General features: G+C 70.4%; 1 protein-coding gene across 5 annotated transcripts in view; it reads left to right on the top strand.

The window, feature by feature from the left end:
* The first annotated feature begins 14,576 nt into the window (after positions 1–14,576).
* Positions 14,577–16,943, top strand: part of NFATC1 (nuclear factor of activated T cells 1) — a 111,877-nt gene continuing 109,510 nt past the window's right edge. For 3 of the 5 annotated variants that reach the window (XM_070049841.1, XM_070049835.1, XM_070049834.1), the window contains exon 1: positions 14,577–14,975. In XM_070049841.1, coding sequence (XP_069905942.1) covers positions 14,849–14,975 — 127 coding nt within the window. In that variant the 5' untranslated portion in view covers positions 14,577–14,848. The remainder of the gene's footprint in view (positions 14,976–16,943) is intronic. The other 2 variants (XM_070049836.1, XM_070049837.1) reach the window with 2 other exon arrangements.

Below are 16,943 nucleotides of genomic sequence, written 5' to 3'. Positions count from 1 at the left end.
GTGCAGGAACCTGGCCCCTACCACTGTGAGACGCGGTCTGAGAGGACGCCGTTCCTCGCGTCCACCACCAGGGGTCGCTGCGTGCTCAGTAGTCCCTCTGGAGCCCCAAAGCCGCTGACCGACTGCTCTGGACTTCACACTCTCCTCCTCTTTGTTCTCTTTCTGCAGCATCACTTGAATTAGGGCCTGGGTTCTAGAGCTCTGGGGCCCTCTGCAGCCAGGCCTCGGGTGTAGGCCCGGTTCCCTGCCTTTCGCTCTGCACAGGAACGAGCGGGCTGTGCTGTTGGCAGGCACGGCCACAGCACGGGGTGGATGAGCTCGGCAGCGGACGTCGTGAGCCACACTGGACACCGCGCCCGAGAGGCACGAGCCGGCAGAGGTGGCCGTGCAGGTCCCAGGAGCGCGTTTGGGGCCCGCGTCCCTGTGCGGGAGTGAGGCGACCCCGGGCAGGACGGGCGTGGGCGTCGGGGACGCTGGCTGTGACCAGAGACGGCTGCGGAGGGAGGGGCTGTGACACTGGCTGCAGGCCGGGCCTGGGGCTCCCTGAAGTCAGGTGGGGAGCAGGGCTGCCGCGGCGCGCGCAGCGTGGGCTCGGACGTCTGTCCCGGCTGCCTGCCTGGGGAGGCCGTGCAGCCAGGGCCGGGCTTCGGCAGGGCGGCCTCGCTGCCCACATGCAGGGAAGTGACCGGGTGGGCCGGCCTGGGTCTCCGTCTGCTGGGAGCTGCAGGACCGGGAGCTACTGTTCCACTGGGCACGTGGTTTGCGAGCGTCTGCCACGTGGGCAGCACCCTTGGAGAGCAGCTAAGTGACCCGGAGATGGGTGCTCTGAGGAGCTAGAACCCGGGGCCGAGCGACCCGCGGACACTCCTCAGAGGGGTGAGGAAGCTGAGCAGAGCCAGAGCCAGCAGGGGGTCCATGACCAAGACCACGGAGGGGGGGGGCTCCGTGACCAGGAGCACGGGGGAGGGGGGTCCGTGACCAGGAACACTGCAGGGGGGGGAGCTCCATGACCAGGAGCACAGTGGGGGGGCTCCGTGACCAAGAGCACAGGGGAGGGGGGTCCGTGACCAGGAGCACTGGGGGGGGGGTCAGTGACCAGGAACACGGGGTTGGGGGGGCTCCGTGACCAGGAGCACTGGGGGGGGTCAGTGACCAAGACCACGGAGAGGGGGGGCTCTGTGACCAGGAACATGGGGGAGGGTTCCGTGACCAGGAGCACGGGGGAGGGGGGTCCGTGACCAGGAACACTGCAGGGGGGGAGCTCCATGACCAGGAGCACAGGGGAGGGGGGTCCGTGACCAGGAGCACGGGGTTGGGAGGGCTCCGTGACCAGGAGCACTGGGGGGGGGGGTCAGTGACCAGGAGCATGGGGTTGGGGGGGCTCCGTGACCAGGAGCACGGGGTTGGGGGGGGCTCCATGACCAGGAGCACTGCAGGGGGGGAGCTCCATGACCAAGAGCACGGGGGAGGGGGTCTGTGACCAGGAGCACAGGGTTGGGGGGGCTCCGTGACCAGGAGCATTGGGGGGGGCTCCATGACCAGGAGCACTGGGGGGTCCATGACCAGGAGCATTGGGGGGGGCTCCAGGAACATGGGGGAGGATTCCGTGACCAGGAGCACGGGGCAGGGGGGTCCATGACCAGGAGCACTGCAGGGGGGGCTCCATGACCAGGAGCACTGGGAGGGGGCTCCATGACCAGGAGCACTGGGAGGGGGCTCCGTGACCAGGAGCATTGGGGGGGGCTCCATGACCAGGAGCACTGGGGGGTCCATGACCAGGAGCATTGGGGGGGGCTCCAGGAACATGGGGGAGGATTCCGTGACCAGGAGCACGGGGCAGGGGGGTCCATGACCAGGAGCACTGCAGGGGGGGCTCCATGACCAGGAGCACTGGGGGGGGCTCCATGACCAGGAGCACTGGGAGGGGGCTCCATGACCAGGAGCACTGGGAGGGGGCTCCGTGACCAGGAGCATTGGGGGGGGCTCCATGACCAGGAGCACTGGGGGGTCCATGACCAGGAGCATTGGGGGGGACTCCATGACCAGGAACATGGGGGAGGATTCCGTGACCAGGAGCACTGCGGGGGGGGCTCCATGACCAGCACTAGGGCGGGGGGAGCTCCATGACCAGGAGCACTGAGGGGGGGCTCCGTGACCAGCAGTGCTGGGGTGGCCCTGAGGTGGGGCCTAGTGACCTGAGGGGACAGTGAGGGTGGAGGTGCAGGCGCAGCCGCTGGGGAGGCGGGGGCGGTGGGCGGGTGGATGGACAGGTGCATGGAAGGGTGAGTGGGCACCCGGTGGGTGGATGGAGGGCTTTTCTGATGCTTTGATAAGAGACAGTTATTTGAAAGGCAGAGTGACCGAGATGTGCTGGTCACTCCCCAAATGCCCCAACAGCCAGGGCTGAGCCAGGCTGGAGCCAGGAGCCCCGAGCCCCGTCCTGGTCTCCCACCTGGGTGCAGGGCCCAAGCACGTGGGTCGTCTTCGGCCTTCCCGGGTGCCTAAGCAGGAAGCTGGGTTGGAAGCAGCCCAGCCGGGACTCAGCTGCTCTGCCGGCGGCTGGGGGAGCCCGGAGGAGCCCGGAGGAGCATGGGTGGTAACAGGAGGGACGAGGCGTCGGGGAGACAGACCGGCTACGGCCCCGTCCCCGCGGGTGTTCCAACGCGCGTCCGCCGTGGTTGGCAGCAGCTACGCAGAAGCCAAGGCACGGTGCAGTGCGGTGGTCCGCAGGGTGGGCCCCCCGGGGGCCAGTGAAGGTGGTCCTGGGGCAAAGGCCTGGGCCATCGAGTGGCTGCCGCCCAAGGGACAGCGCACTGAGGTCCAGGGACGCCCCGCAGAAACTCCAGTGAGCAGGGCAGTCAGCAAAGCCGCACACAGCGCAGCCAAATGCAGGCCGCGCCGCACTGTGCAACCCGCCGTGGGCCCCGGGGCCGTGCAGAGCGGGGTCCGCCCTGCAGGCCAGCCTGGTGTCCCTTGCACCGCCGTGCACAGGGCCGTCCACAGGTCCGGCTCCCGGCCGCGACTGGGGACACCAGTGGGGAGGGCGGCCCAGGTCTGAGGACCCCACACAACTTCCTGTGGACACGGCAGTCTGCACGCCGAGGGCAGGGCAGAAGGGACATGGCCAGGGGGGCGGGGGGTGGGGGAGGCACAGCCCCTGGGCCACAGTCACTGCAGACCCGGGCAGCACACCAAGACGGGGGTGGACCACCTGGCGGCAGGGCGGGCACCTGGGCTGGCTTCCTCTGGGCCCTCAGTGTGGGGCACGTGGGCTGTGCACAGTCCCAAGCCCCTGGGGAGCCCCCCTGAGCCTTGAGGACCTCAGGGAGAGCCGCCTGCAGGGATTCGGGGTGCTGCAGGCCGCGTCACATGTCCTGGTGTTGACTGGTGATCTGGCACACACCCAGGGTCCAGGTGCTTCATGAACCTGCTGGGCAGGCTGAGGCCAGGAGGACGCTCGTGCCCCAGCTCTGCCTTGGGCTGCCTGTCCCTGTCACTCCCGCCTGGAGCAGGGGGCGCCTGCCCTGTGTTGTGCTCCCGGTGACCTGAGGGACCCCTCTGGCTCTGCACCCTGGTCCTCCCAGGGCCATTGGCAAGGGGCTGACGGCTGCCCCCAGGGTCCTGGGCTCGGGACCCAGCACCCCCGGCTGCTGGCCAAGACTCTCACCCTGGCCGGGAGAGGCACGGGCAGGGCCTGGCTGTTGGCGATGCCCACACAGCCAGCCCAGGGGCCCGTAGCAGCACCAAAGCCACACAGCTGTGCTCCCTGGGCCCCCCCCCCCCGGCTCTCAGGAGACGCTCCCTGCACAGTGACAGTGAGGACAAAGGGCCGGCCGGAGGGGGACAGAGGCGAGGTCCTGGGGGAGCTCCCCTGACAGTCACTGTCCCTGCTGCACCCGGCACCCCAGGGAGCACCTGAGGGAGGCACTGCTCCCCGGTGTCGCCGTCCCCCACCCATCTCAATGTGGCCACCAGCGGGCTGTGCTGCCCTGGGACAACAGCCCAGGGGTGCGTGAGGCGCAAGGCCCACCCCCTGTGCCCACCGTCACCCCCAGCCCCGGCCGGGGCGGGAACTCCGGGCCCCTCACACAGGATGCTGCCGAGTGCCGTGGGCGGGGCCTGACGCTGCGTCCCCGGGAGTCTGCAGCGTGGGGCACGCTGGGAGTCGGCGCATGCCCCGCGCCCACCCATGCACGGCTCATTCCCTGGCAGTGGTGTTCTCGCCACGCTGGCAGCAAAACGGCTGCAGTCTCAGGAGTTTCCAGAAGGCGGCGCTGCAGGCCCAGAAACCGCGCCCTCGAAGCCACCTGGCCGCCCCAGAGACACAAGGGTCCCTGGACGCACCTGTGTGCCGTCAGCATCCATCACTGCAGAGCCCCGGGGCGGGCACGGCCACCCCTCACAAAGGCCTCGGGGATCCCCCAGGTCTTGGTGGGGGCGACACAAGCCCTCCCTGTGGACGGGGTCTTCCAGAACGCACCGGAGGGTGCTTTTAGGCCTGGAAGGGAAGCCGGGCACGTGCAGCCCAGGCCCCTGGCTGGGGAAATTCTGCCGCTGGGGCTCCAGGGCAGCCCAGGGCCAGTCGGCCTCCCGCCCGTCTCAGCACCTGTACCCCTGACGGGGCCTGGCGCAGCCGCCTGTCCCTGCCACCCCTCGTGGCGCAGCCTCGCCCTGACTCGGTTCCCCCTGAGCAGACAGCTCAGCACCTGCGGCGGCTGTCCTCGGGGCCAGCTGTGGGCTCGTCCCGGGGAACAGCACCCTGACTCCTACCGCAGCTGGGCCGGGCTCTCCTGGGCAGACCCCAGGGACAGCCTTCCAGGGCGCCCGGCGGCCTGCCCAGGCGTCCGTGACGTGAACCTGGGGCTGCGGCGGGCGTGGCCATCACCTCTGTCCTGCAGCTGTGCTCCGACGGCCTTTCTGGCTCCGAAATGTCCACTTGCAGCCAGGTGCCCTCCCCTGAGGCCGCTCCAGCTCCCTGACTGCACCGCAGCGCGGGGCTCAGCCGGGACAGTTTCTGGAGACCGGGGCCACCCCCGTCCCCGCGCCCAGCTCTGCAGGCCAGTGGAGGTCTGCAGGGCTCAGTGCTGTGGCCCTCGCCCCCCGACAGGCCTGGCGGGAAGAGCAGGCAGCCAGGTCAGCTCAGGGCGAGGACCTGGGCCAGGAGGTGACCAGTCTGAGGGCCAGCGCCCCACCTGCCCCAACTGGCCTGCGTCCCGGGCCAACAGAGACGCTCTGGGTGGGGCTGTCCAGGTGGGAGTGAGGGGTCTGTGACACAGAAGCATAGCCCATGGGACGAGGACAGGGACGTGGCCAAAAACAGAGAGGCAGCGGGGGTGGGGGTGGCAAGAGAACACAGCTCACTCCGCCATTCTCCCCGGCCTGGGCACAGAGCCACGTCACAGGCCACGGTGGGAGGAGGCGGCTGACCAGAGTCCTCGGCTAGGAAACGGGCGGTGCCTTAGAACCCCGTCACGCACACTTGAGGGACCCCGAGTGGGAGGGGATAGGGCCGCGGCGAGCGGGGGACTGACACGGCCAGCATTGAAGCCCTGCCTTAGAACCCCGTCCCACGGGGTGACTGCCGCCCAGCCGCGTGCGTGTCCACCCCCTGCTGCCCTGTGGGCTTCAGGACGGCCCTGGCCCCCTCGCAGCTCACGGCACCACGTGGGTCCTCAGGAGGTGCCCGGGAGCAGGCCCTCGGTCAGGAACCCAGGCCCAGCGGCCACCCGCGCACCCCGGTCACCCTGCATCCCGACCTGGCCGGTGCACCGCACCTGATGGCCCTGGGAGGGGAGCGGCACTGGGCATCTCACCCCCAGGCCCCGGCGCAGCCCTGTCCCCGGAGCCTGGAGAACAGGCAGACACCGAGGGTGCGAGAGCAGGAGCCCCCGCAGGCGCTGCACGCCCAGGGGCAGGCGAGAGCTGCACCGGCGTGGCTGTGCCTGCGGCAGACCATCCCAGCGTCACGGGGGGGGGGTCACTGCCCCCTGCTGCCACGAGCAGGAGCCCGGGGAGGCCTTGCCGCGAGGGACCGGCCCGGCCCTCACCGAGCCAAACGCCCGGGGCACTGCTGAATGGAGACCAAGTTCTGGCTGGAGGCGGATGGTGGTGACGGCTGTGGGGCACTGCACCTGTGCCTAGTGGCCCTGGGCTGTGCACGGGGCAGGACTAAGATGTCTGACCACAGCTTCAAGAAAAGAAAACCCCTTGGGGCCCACACTATGGTGCGGTGGGTTAAAGCCCCGGCCTGCAGTGCCAGCATCCCATATGGACACTGGTTCGAGTCCCACCTGCTCCACTTCCAATCTGGCTCTCTGCTATGGCCTGGGAAAGCCACGGAAGATGGGCCAAGTGCTTGGGCCCCTGCACCCCTGCGGGAGGTTCAGAAGAAGCTCCTGGCTCCTGGCTTCAGATCAGCTCAGCTCTGGTCATTGGGGCCATTTGGGGAGTGAACCAGGGGATGGAAGACCTCTCTCTCTGCCTCTATCTCTCACTCTGTCTTTCAAATAAATAAAAAATCTTTAAAAGAGCGAGAGAGAGAGAGGAAACCCCCACAGAACTGAGTGTGGAGCAGGTGCAGCCACAGGTAAGGGCGCACTGGGCACCCCCACCCAGACCCGGTCACCCCCTCAGAAAGGCGCCCACAGGTGCGGAGGCAGCTGGGGTAGGTCTGGGATGTGGAGCCTTCCCACTCTGGGAGGACCCCGACCCCAACTCTGAGAGCCAGGCCCCTGCAGAGCCCCCCCCCCCCATCTTCTGGGACATCAAAGGGCGTCTCCTGCAGTTGAATGGAAACGAGTCTGAAACACATGGATTAAATCCCTCGAAGGTCACTCCCGTGTAAAATTAATGGAAAAGGGCCTGGCAAGCCTGCCCAGTGGTTTATTGAAGCAGAACACTTGAAAAAGAGCCGGGGAAGCAGAGACCCCAGGCACTGCGGGATGACGCCCCCGCGGCCCTGCGTCCGGCTGCTGCAGGTGCCCAGGGCCCACGAGAGGCCACCGTGGCTCTGACTGCCGTGAGACGGGCAGACTCGCTGCTCGCCGCGCCTGGGCCAGCCTTGGCGCCTGGCCCTTCCCAACCTGCTCGCTGGGGCTCCAGGGCACATGGGTGGCTGGGGAGGTGCAGGGGTTCGAGCGAGGAGGCGTGTGGGGCGCGGCAGCGTGCGGGGAGCTGGGTCTTTCAGGGGTGGGGGCTTTGGGGGCCTGGAGGTGGGGTGCGGTATGGGGAGTGGGCTGCACGCTCATGGCCACCTCCTGTGCTTGGCAGAGCTGACTCAAGGCGAACGAGTTCTGGGCCTCTCGTGAGGGCACAGCGGGCACAGGGCGGTCAGGTCGCGGGGCCCCCAGGGCAGCCTGCTGGGCGCACAGAGGCCGCAGCCCCGTGCCCACTGGCTCAGCCCCGCTGCTGCCTCCAGAGAGGGCCCAGGGTCACTCAGGTTTACTGTCTCCAAAGCTGGGCGCTGAGTTCCCAGGGGCGGTGGGGGGCACAGGCAGCTCTGTGGTGCCCCCCACCAGGGTGAGGGCTGCCAGGGGAGGAAGGGCGGGGGTGTGGTCCTGGAGGGGACATCGGTGCACAACACCGGGCCTCCACCGGCCGCGGCTGCTGCCGGTGTGGCAGGAGAGGCGCGGGGCCCCAGAGGAAGGGCGCAGGCACCGCAGGCCACGGCCTCCCCTCCCCCCCCCCCTCCGCTGGGGGCGACACAACCGTAGAATCGCGGCTGCATCTGCGGCCACCTCACAGGTGTTGGGAGGGAGGGCAAGAGTCGGCCCACGTCCCCGACCCCACGACAGCCCCAGCGGGGGGGCGGGGGACACTGGACTTCACGCTCAGGCTGTCGGCACCGGCTTCCAGCACGAGAGCTGATGTGCTCAGCGGACCTGCTCCTGGCGACTGTGCTAGCCCCACCATGGAAGCCTGCGGCCACGGCCGTGAGGGCGGGCAGCCAGGGCAGGTCCGTCCGTCAGAGCGGCCCCCCCCCCCCCCCCCCGCCGCCACAGCTCCCTTCCAGGGCTCTGGCCTGCAGCAAGGGCCGACGCCAGCACTGAGGCCGCCCCGGCGACCCCGGCGTGGGGCCCTCTCCCGCCCAGCCCCACTCCTGGGCAGGACAGGGAGAAGATGGGTGCTGAGTGATTCAGGCCAGGAGGGGCCAGGCCCTGGGGTCTCAGGGGCTGTCACCCCCATGCCCAGCAGTCCCCGGGGGCAGGGGGCAGTCAGAGTGATGCTGCCACTGTCTCAGAGCCTGTGCTCTGGTGCGGGGGACAAGAAGTGAGAGAACAAGCAGAGAGCGAGCGAGTGAGCGAGAGCGAGCAAGAGAGAACGAGCGAGCTCTCCGCGGGGACAGACTCCGCTGCAGCAGGGCAGGAGAGCTGACAGCAGGCCACTCAGGCAGCGCAGGGAACGGGCCACCTGTGGAGCTGACGCAGCCCCGCCCCGGCCGCAGGCAGGAGTGCTTGCGGGAGGCAGCCTGGGACTCGGAGCTGGGGGACAGGCCTCAGGCACAGACCCCGAAACCACGGAGGCGGAGCCACCCCACAGCCGGTTTGCAGAGAAACCCAAGGCCCGGGACACTGCCGAAACCACCCGAGCGCCGGCGGCTCCGCGTGCAGTGGACAGCTGGGTGTGGCCAGGGTAGGGGAGCAGCCTGGCCCTCCCCGCGCCTCGCAGGGCCTGAGCTCCACTAAACAAACAGGGAAGCAGGTGGCAGTGGCAGCCCCACCCGGCGGAACAGGAGCCCAGAGCGGCCACCACACACCTGCTCACCGAAGGGGCCAGTGTCCAGAGAACAGCCCGGGGCTCGTGGAGAACAGAGGGTGTGCTCCATTCACAGACACACGTGCACAACAGGGCCTGCCTGTGAGCGTGACGCAGGCCGGACCTCAAAGCGCCGCTTCCAACCCAGAGAAGCAAAGCTGGCCTGAACGCGTGGAGGCTGCTCACGCCAAGCGAAGACCGTCAGCAGAGCCAGTGCCTGCGGAGGGAGCCGAGGAGACCCTCGGCGTCGGAGGCACAAGCAGACAGCTGGCTTGGTTGATCGGCAGCACAAGAACCAGCAGCCTGAAGACGCAGCAGTAGGGGTGCGGGGTGCCGGGGCCCGGGACAGAGAGCAGGCAGACTGCCGAGAACGCGGGCGCCGGGAAGGGCGCCCCAAGCTCACCAGGGGAGAGGGTGAGACCCGACCCGAGCGGGCGGCGGGAAACGGTGCGGATCCCCTGGAATCCGTGATGCGCACACCCAGGAAGCCGGCCCAACTCCCGGTGAGACCGCGAGGGAGACTCCCAGAACAAGCGTGGAAAGTCACGGCAGTTTCCAAGGCAGGAAAACAATGTGTCCCTCGCACGGGCGTCTCCCCAAGGCTCACACCTGACTCCTGCGCGTAACTACAGCGGCCAGAAGGCAGTGGGACGACGTCCCAGTGCTCAGAGAAGACGCGTCCTTCCAAGAGCGGAGAGGGACTGGCGCTGTGGCACAGCGGGTTAACGCCCTGGCCTGCAGTGCTGGCATCCCATGTGGGCGCCGGTTCGAGACCCGGCTGCTCCACTTCCTGTCCCGCTCTCTGCTGTGGCCTGGGAAGGCAGTGGAAGATGGCCCAAGTGCTTGGGCCCTGCACCCACGTGGGAGACCCGGAAGAAGCTCCAGGCTCCTGGCTTCAGATTGAGCCAGCTCCAGCCTTTGGGACCATTTGGGGAGTGAACCAGCGGATGGAGGACCTCTCCCTCTCTCTCCCTCTCTCTCTCTCTCTCTCTCTCTCCCCCTCTCTGCCTCTCTGTAACTCTGCCTTTCAAATACATAAACAAAAATCTTCTTTACAAATTTAAGAATTCTGGAAAGCAGAGTGGAGGAGAAGTATTTTCTCAGCAGCACTGGTTGCTGGCAGGTCCACCCTGCAAGTCGTGGTGGAGGCAAAGGTTCCGGGTGCAGGCAGACACACCGATGGCGTGGGCTCCTGTCGGGTGATTTTCTAAGAGCATACACGCGTGTGTCCTTCTCGTAACCCACGTTAGAAGTGATTACGCAAAGCAGCATGCAAACGATGCAGCGTTAGGCCGGGAATTGTGGACACGTGACATGTATGTGTGTAATGTCTGCCAATACGAACACAAAGGAAACGGGCGGGAGCAGAGTGTAGGAGCCACAGGAACCGACTGCAGACGGCAGAGCGGTGATCCCTGCTGTGGGTTGTGGGGGAGGGAACGGAGGCACGGGGGATGCCACCTCGTGCCCTGGGATTGCGCTGGCACAGGCGCGTCAGGCAAACTTGCTCCAAGTGGACAGCCCTGTCCCCACTGCGGCCACACCCACCAGGGCAGGCGGACTGGACCCTTGAATCAAAAGGCAGAGCCCGTCAGACTGGGTCAGCTCCACGGAGCCCGTGGGAGGTGCGCACAGCGGGGGATGGAAGGGACCGCTCCTAGTGCCGGGCGGCACAGTGCAGGGAGCCGCTGCCAGACACGGGGCATGCCCGTCGCCATCGGAGGGCCGCAGCGCAGGGAGCCGCTGCCAGACACGGGGCATGCCCGTCGCCATCGGAGGGCCGCAGCGCAGGGAGCCGCTGCCAGACACGGGGCATGCCCGTCGCCATCGGAGGGCCGCAGTGCAGGGAGCCGCTGCCAGACACGGGGCATGCCCGTCGCCATCGGAGGGCCGCAGTGCAGGGAGCCGCTGCCAGACACGGGGCATGCCCGTCGCCATCGGAGGGCCGCTCCAGGAAGACAGCGATCATGAACAGGTGCGCACCTCACAGCACCTCACAGCACAGCCCCAACACCCGCGAAGCAACACCGAGTTCTTCCCCAGAGCGCGCGTGGACGCACAGCCAGCAAACCGCAGACTCCAGCAGGCGGCTGCGCTGTGAACCCCGGAGCCCTGCCGGATCCTACAGCTCTACAGCCCTGGTCTTCTTCGGGGACCGGGCCGGTGTTGGCCACCACAGCCGGCAGGCGGAGACGGGGAGGCAGGCCGAGGCTCCCCGAGAGCAGGTGGACAGCAGAGAGCTGGGACAGGGCGAGCCTCCAGGCAGGTGTGAGGGAAGGCCTGGGGCGAGCCGCTCTTGGGGTCCTTCCTGGCAGGGGTGGGGAGAGCCCGGGACAGCAGGGGCCTTGTGAGCAGCCTGATGGGCCCTGACCTGTGCTGCAGGGTGGGGATCTGACCAGCAGCTGGGCGGGGCTCAGGCAGAGCCAGACAGGAGGCAAACTGCAGGGTGTTCGGCAAGGGCGGGCTGCGTGCGGGGTCTCCCCATGCCTTCTCCATGCATCGCCAAGAACAGCGACAGAAGAGTCCCCAGACGCTGACCCCCGCTGTGCGCCTCAAGCTTGCGGACCAGTAAGTGGACAGCCCTGTCCCCTCTGTGGCCGCTTCTTCGACCCTCATCTCCAGCTCTGGCTGCACGCTGCGCCCCAAGCAACTTCCGAGCCTCCCACGGTGGACACGCTCCTGCCACGCGGGGCGCCTGTCCGGCAGACGTGGCTCTCCTGGGACAGACACCGCCATGGCACCGCGGGCGCCTTGGCTGAGGCCGCCGGGCAAGGAAGGCATGCCCACCGGGCGCAGGCAGCGCGGGTGGGCCCCTGTCCTCCAGCCCCGCCACCGGCGCACCCGCGGCCCTCTCCGCCCCGGGCCCCAGTGCGGGGCGGGGCTGGGGAGGCAGCGTGGCCAGGCCGATGCCCCGCGCGAGTGTTTCGGACGGGCGGACGAGCTGCCCAGTGCGCCCCGCGCGAAGGTTCCGCGTCCACAGAGCCTTCGAAACGGTCAGCGTCGGGGTGTGCGCGCCCCAGCAGTCCCCAGAAACAACGGGGGGCTAAAAATAGCCTTGTTTTCTGTCCTCCGCTCCTTTTAACTTCGTTAGTCATCACCGACTCCTAAAATAAAACCCGCGCAGCGTCTCTCCTGGTAGCGGCGATAAACAAACCCCGGAGGAGCCGGCGGACCGCGGCGCGCGGCAGCGCGGGGAGCGCGGCCCGGGCGCCGCCGCCGGCTCGGGCCCCGCGCGCCGCCGCCTCCCGAGCGCCCTGCGCCCTGGCGAGCGGCCACCGTGGCCCCGGCAACGGCATTAAACAGAGGGAAACAGACCCGGGATTCCGTCACCCGGCGGGACAGCAGGGCACGCAGACCGGCAGGAAAAGAGCTTTTCTGGCCGGGGCGAAAAATTATTTATGGGGGGAGTGGAGTGGAGGGAGGGCGGGAGGAGGAGGAAGGGGAGGGAGAGAAGGCGGAGGGGGAGGGAGAAGGGGAGGGGAGGGGGCAGCAGGGGGAGGAGCAGCAGCTGCCCCCCCCCGCCCCACTCCGGCCCCGCCCAGGCCAAGGGCACCGCGGCCCACGCTGTCCCGCGCGCTCACGGTAGTCCCGGGCCGGGCGTGGCTCGCGTGAAGGCGCAGGCACCGGGCGGAGCTGTCCCCGGAGACTCGCCCGGACCCCACTCCGCCTCCCCGGTGCCCCGGACGCTCGCCCGGAGCCCCCTCCCGCGCGCGTCCCTGGGCCGCGCTGGCCCCGTCGGCGGGGCGGGGCGGGGCGGACGGAAGCTGCGGGCGGCGTCCTGGCAGCCTGGGCGGGGAAGCCGGCGCCGGGCGAGAGGAGGGTCCTCCGCGAGCAGCGAGGGGCGCGGCCGACGCGGCCCTGGCCCCCCCTAGCGGCGGCCTCTCGGGCTGGCAGCAGCCCGCGGCCTCCGCCCCCTCGGGGGCCCGGAACTCCCCCCCTCGGGGCCTCGGCACCCTCGGGGGTCTCGTCCCCCACCCCGCAAACCTCGGCATTCTCGGGGATCCCGCCCGCCCACCCTCTACTCGTGCACCCTCGGGGGTCCTGCCCCCCCCGCACCTCGGTACCCAGGGGGGTCCTGCCCCCCCACGCACACCTCAGCGGTCCCGTGCCTCCCCTCCCACCCATGCACCCTCGGGGGTCCTGCCCCCCCCCGCACCTCGGCACCCAGGGGGGTCCTGCCCCCTCACCACACCTCGGCGGTCCCGTGCCTCCCCTCCCACCCATGCACCCTCGGGGGTCCTGCCCCCTCACCACACCTCGGCGGTCCCGTGCCTCCCCTCCCACCCATGCACCCTCGGGGGTCCTGCCCCCCCCGCACCTCGGTACCCATGGGGGGCCTGCCCCCTCCGCACCTCAGCACCCTGGGGGTCCTGCCCCCCCACGCACACCTCGGCGGTCCTGTGCCTCCACTCCCACCCATGCACCCTCGGGGGTCCTGCCCCCTCCGCACCTCGGCACCCTGGGGTGCCTGCCCCCACCCCCCACCTGTGCACCCCCGGGGTCCTCCCCCTCCCCACGCACCCTCCTCTCCAGGGGACGCGCAGGGTCTGCAGGTGACGGCGCCCGGAGAGCGCCCGGCACGGCCCAGGCTCGGCGGTCCCCGGGGGCGGCGGGTTCCCCGCCGCAACTGGGCTGCGACCCGGTTGGAAAAGAAGCGGCCGTGGTTCCGCCGGGGGCCCGCACTGCCGGACAGGCGCCAGCTCTGACCCGCAGCTCCGTGTACCCTGGTGTCACTCGGGTCCGCACCCGGTCGGCGAGCGCCGCCACCGCTGGGGCTGAACGTCGCGCCGGTCGCCTTTCGCATTTCCCGAGGTCCGGGGAGCGGAGCCTGGGGGCGTCCCCGGGCACACGACCCCCGCGCGCCTTCTGCAGTTCCAGGGCCCCGCGGCGCACACTCGGTCCGCTTGGGGGTTATTTTTATCGCACACGGGTGTGGGGCGGCAGATTTATGACCCCGGGATCCCGACGTCGCAGCCGCCGCGACTCTCACCCATCCGCCCCCACCCCGCCGCCCGCCCTCCTCCGGCCGGCGAGAGACCGCGGCCCCGTCCTGGCCGCCAGGCAGCGGCGCGCAGAGCGCAGAGCGCAACGGGAGGCGCGCGCGGAGGTCTCCGGGCTCCGCCCGCCCGCCGGCCGCTGCCCAGACACCCCTCGGCCCCCGGGGAGGCGAGGGCAGCCTGGGGGCCGCGGCCGGGGACGCCGCTGCCTCGACCTCCCCCGAAACGCGGCCGGCGCTCAGGACGCGGCGACACCGCCCCACGTCCCCGTCCCGGGACGCCGCGCAATCTGTTAGTAATTTAGCGGGACGGGAATTTCCTTCCCGAGCCTGCCAGGGGAAGCGCTTTTCCAAATTTCCACAGCGGGGGAAGCCTGCGATTTTACATAATGACTTCAGCATGCGGGGCTCGCTCCCGCCCGCCCCGCCCCCGCCCCCTCCCGGGAGCCCAGCGTGGCTCTCCCAGGTCCCCGGAGAGGACCCCCGCGTCCGGCGCGGCCCGGGTTCCCCTCGCTCCCCTCCGCCGCCGGGGCACCCCTGCCCCCGCGCTCGCTCCACCGCGCGGCTCTGCGCTCGCCCGCCCGCCGCCCCCCGGAGCCCCCAGTCGCGCGCCCCTGGCCTCTCCCGGGCGCCCCCGTCGCGGGCCGGCGAGCTGCGGCCGCCGCGCGGGGAGGGCGGCGCTGGCGACTCGTCCCCCGGGCCCCGCGCCGGCTCGGGCGGGCAGGGGCGTGATGTCACGGCAGGGAGGGGGCGCGGGAGCGGCGGGGAGGCGGGGGAGGTGTTTTCCAGCTTTAAAAAGGCAGGAGGCAGAGCGCGGCCCTGCGTCAGAGGAGCCTCCCAGCCTCGGACTCGCGGGCGCTGCACCCGCCGAGCGCGCACCGGGCGCGGCGCACGCCTCCGAGCCCCGCCACCGCGCTCGGGTTCCCCGGCCGCGGCCGGCCTGCCGCGCGCAAACCGCCACGTCTTTCCGTGGCGCGCGGTGCGGGGCGCCCTCGCGCGCGTCCGCCGGGGCCCAGGTCCCGCTTCCCCGGCGCCGGCCCGGGGGGCGCGGGGCGCCCGCCCCTGCTCCCCTCGGCCGCTCTCGCCGCCGCCGCGTGGATGCCAAGTACCAGCTTCCCAGTGCCTTCCAAGTTTCCACTCGGCCCTCCGGCTGCGGTCTGCGGCAGCGGGGAAACTTTGGGGCTCGCGCTGCCCGCCCGCGGCACCATGAAGTCGGCAGAGGAAGGTAAGCCCCGCGCGGCCGCCGCCCCCTGCGCGCCCCGGGACTCCCCTCGAGCCGGGCCCCCGCCCCCGTCGCAGCTCCCCGGGCCCCCGCGCCCCGCCCGCCCGCTGCGCGGGTCCCGGCCCCCGGGGCAGCCGGGCCGGCGGCGTTGAGCTCCCGTGGAGTTGCCCGGGCCGGAGGCCGGGTCCCCTGGTGTTTCCCGGAGCGCGCCTTCTTGTCTCCTCTGGCTGGCTCTGAGTGCGCCGACTTGGCCTCCTCTGGGGCGACCTCGCCGCGGATCCCGGCGGCGGAAACCCAGCTGCAGCGCGAGCGACTTGGGGACGGGGCGAGGTTAGCGCCGTCAGCACCGCAGGGGAAGCCGCGCGCGGGGGGGGGGGGGGCTTCCTAGGATGGGAAGGCTGCCCCGCTGCTTCGAGCAGCCGCGCGGCCGGGGTCCTGGCGTCCCGCGCCCCCGCGCTCTTGCGCAGCTCCAGGCGCAGGCGCCCGGGGTCCGAACACGACCCCCGATTCCAGCCTCCGGGCCTGGGCCGGATCAGGGCGTGCGGCCGAGGTCGGAACGTCTCCGAAAGTTTGAAAGCGGACCGCCGGTGCCGAGCTGCCGGCTTGGCGCGAGAAGACTCGGCGGTGGCGACCTGCGCTCGGCGCCCCGCTGCGGAGCAGCCTTGCAGCCCTGGCCCCGTGCGCCCGCGGGTGGCTCCCGGTGTGTGTGTGGGGGTGGGGGGGGTCCAGGCGAGAGACCCTGCTCGGAATCCCGTCCGGCCGGGAGCGTTTCGCTGAAGTTAACTTTTTTAAAGCTGGCAAGCGTGCCAACGCGTGGCGAGCGCTCTGGAGTCGGAGACAGGCCGCCAGCCTCCGACAGGCGCTGTGGTTTCCTGCCCGGCGCCGGCACACGTGCGGCGGCTCCCGGGTCTGGAGGCCCCCAGACCCGCTCACTCAGACCCCGCACGGTCCCCCGCGCCGTCCCACCGTGCGCTTGGGAGCAAGGGCGGGAGGGGCGGCCTCGGGTCGGACCGTCTCTTGTCCGTCTTAGGACCGGCTCTGCCGGCCCGCACTGCTGGGGGCCTGGTTTTCAATGCCCGCAGATGCAGACCCGCCACCGCGTGCAAGTTGCGGGTCTCCTGGAGCCCAGCCTCTGGGGCGTCTGCGCTCCGCCCTCTAGCGAGGGGGCTGCTCTCGCACCAGCGGGAAGGCCCCTGGCGCAGGCGGTGGCCTTTTTCATGGTTGCTACCCTAGAAAAGCGAGTTTGAAACGCCGCTGCTAACGGGTGGCGCCGGGGACTGCTCAGTGTCCCTAGCTTCACAGGAGTGCGGAGCTGGACCACGCAGGATGCGCAGGGGGCGGTGGGCGGGAGGAAGCGCGAAGCCCCCTCCCTTGCGAGCAGGCCCGGCGGCTCTGCCCGCCGAGGGCCTCAGCACCCCCGCACTGCCCGCCAGATGGTCCAGCGCTCCGGAAGCTCGCTGGGTGCCCTTTCCCATACCTCTGCCTCTCCTCCCAGAGGGACACAGAGCATGGCAGGCCCGCAGGTCGCCACCCAGCCTGGACCAGACGCCCATGGCCCCGCAGAGTGGAAAGAAGCTGCCCTGGGCCCAGCCTCTCGGCTTGGAGGCATTGTTCCCTAGTCTGGATCGGAAGACCGGGATAGTTTGCAGCCTGCTCTGCCATGCCCAGGGCTGGAGCTCGGGGCCCACGAGCCCGCCGCAGCCCCGCGGGAGCAGCCCCGGGGGGAGCCGGGAGCTGGGTGGAAGTCCAGACCAGTAAAGCAGCCTCAGCCACAGCCAGGCGCCGGTGGGGGGCAGAGGTGCAGGGCGAGTATCCTGTGGCTGCCCCCGGTAAGGAGGGGGCCCGGCCAGGCCCTCACCCCCGCCCCGGACCTGGGGGCCGGGTGCACAGGGAACCTGGGAGCCCGCGCTGGCCGGGCAGGTGAGCCGGAAGTCGTCATCTGGACAGGACGGAAGGCTGCTGTTTGGGTGT

The sequence above is a fragment of the Oryctolagus cuniculus genome, chromosome 10 (assembly GCF_964237555.1).
Source record: "Oryctolagus cuniculus chromosome 10, mOryCun1.1, whole genome shotgun sequence".
Classification (NCBI taxonomy): Eukaryota; Metazoa; Chordata; class Mammalia; order Lagomorpha; family Leporidae; genus Oryctolagus; species Oryctolagus cuniculus.
The sequence above is the reverse complement of the archived record's forward strand: the minus strand, read 5'-3'. Positions and strand labels throughout refer to the sequence as shown.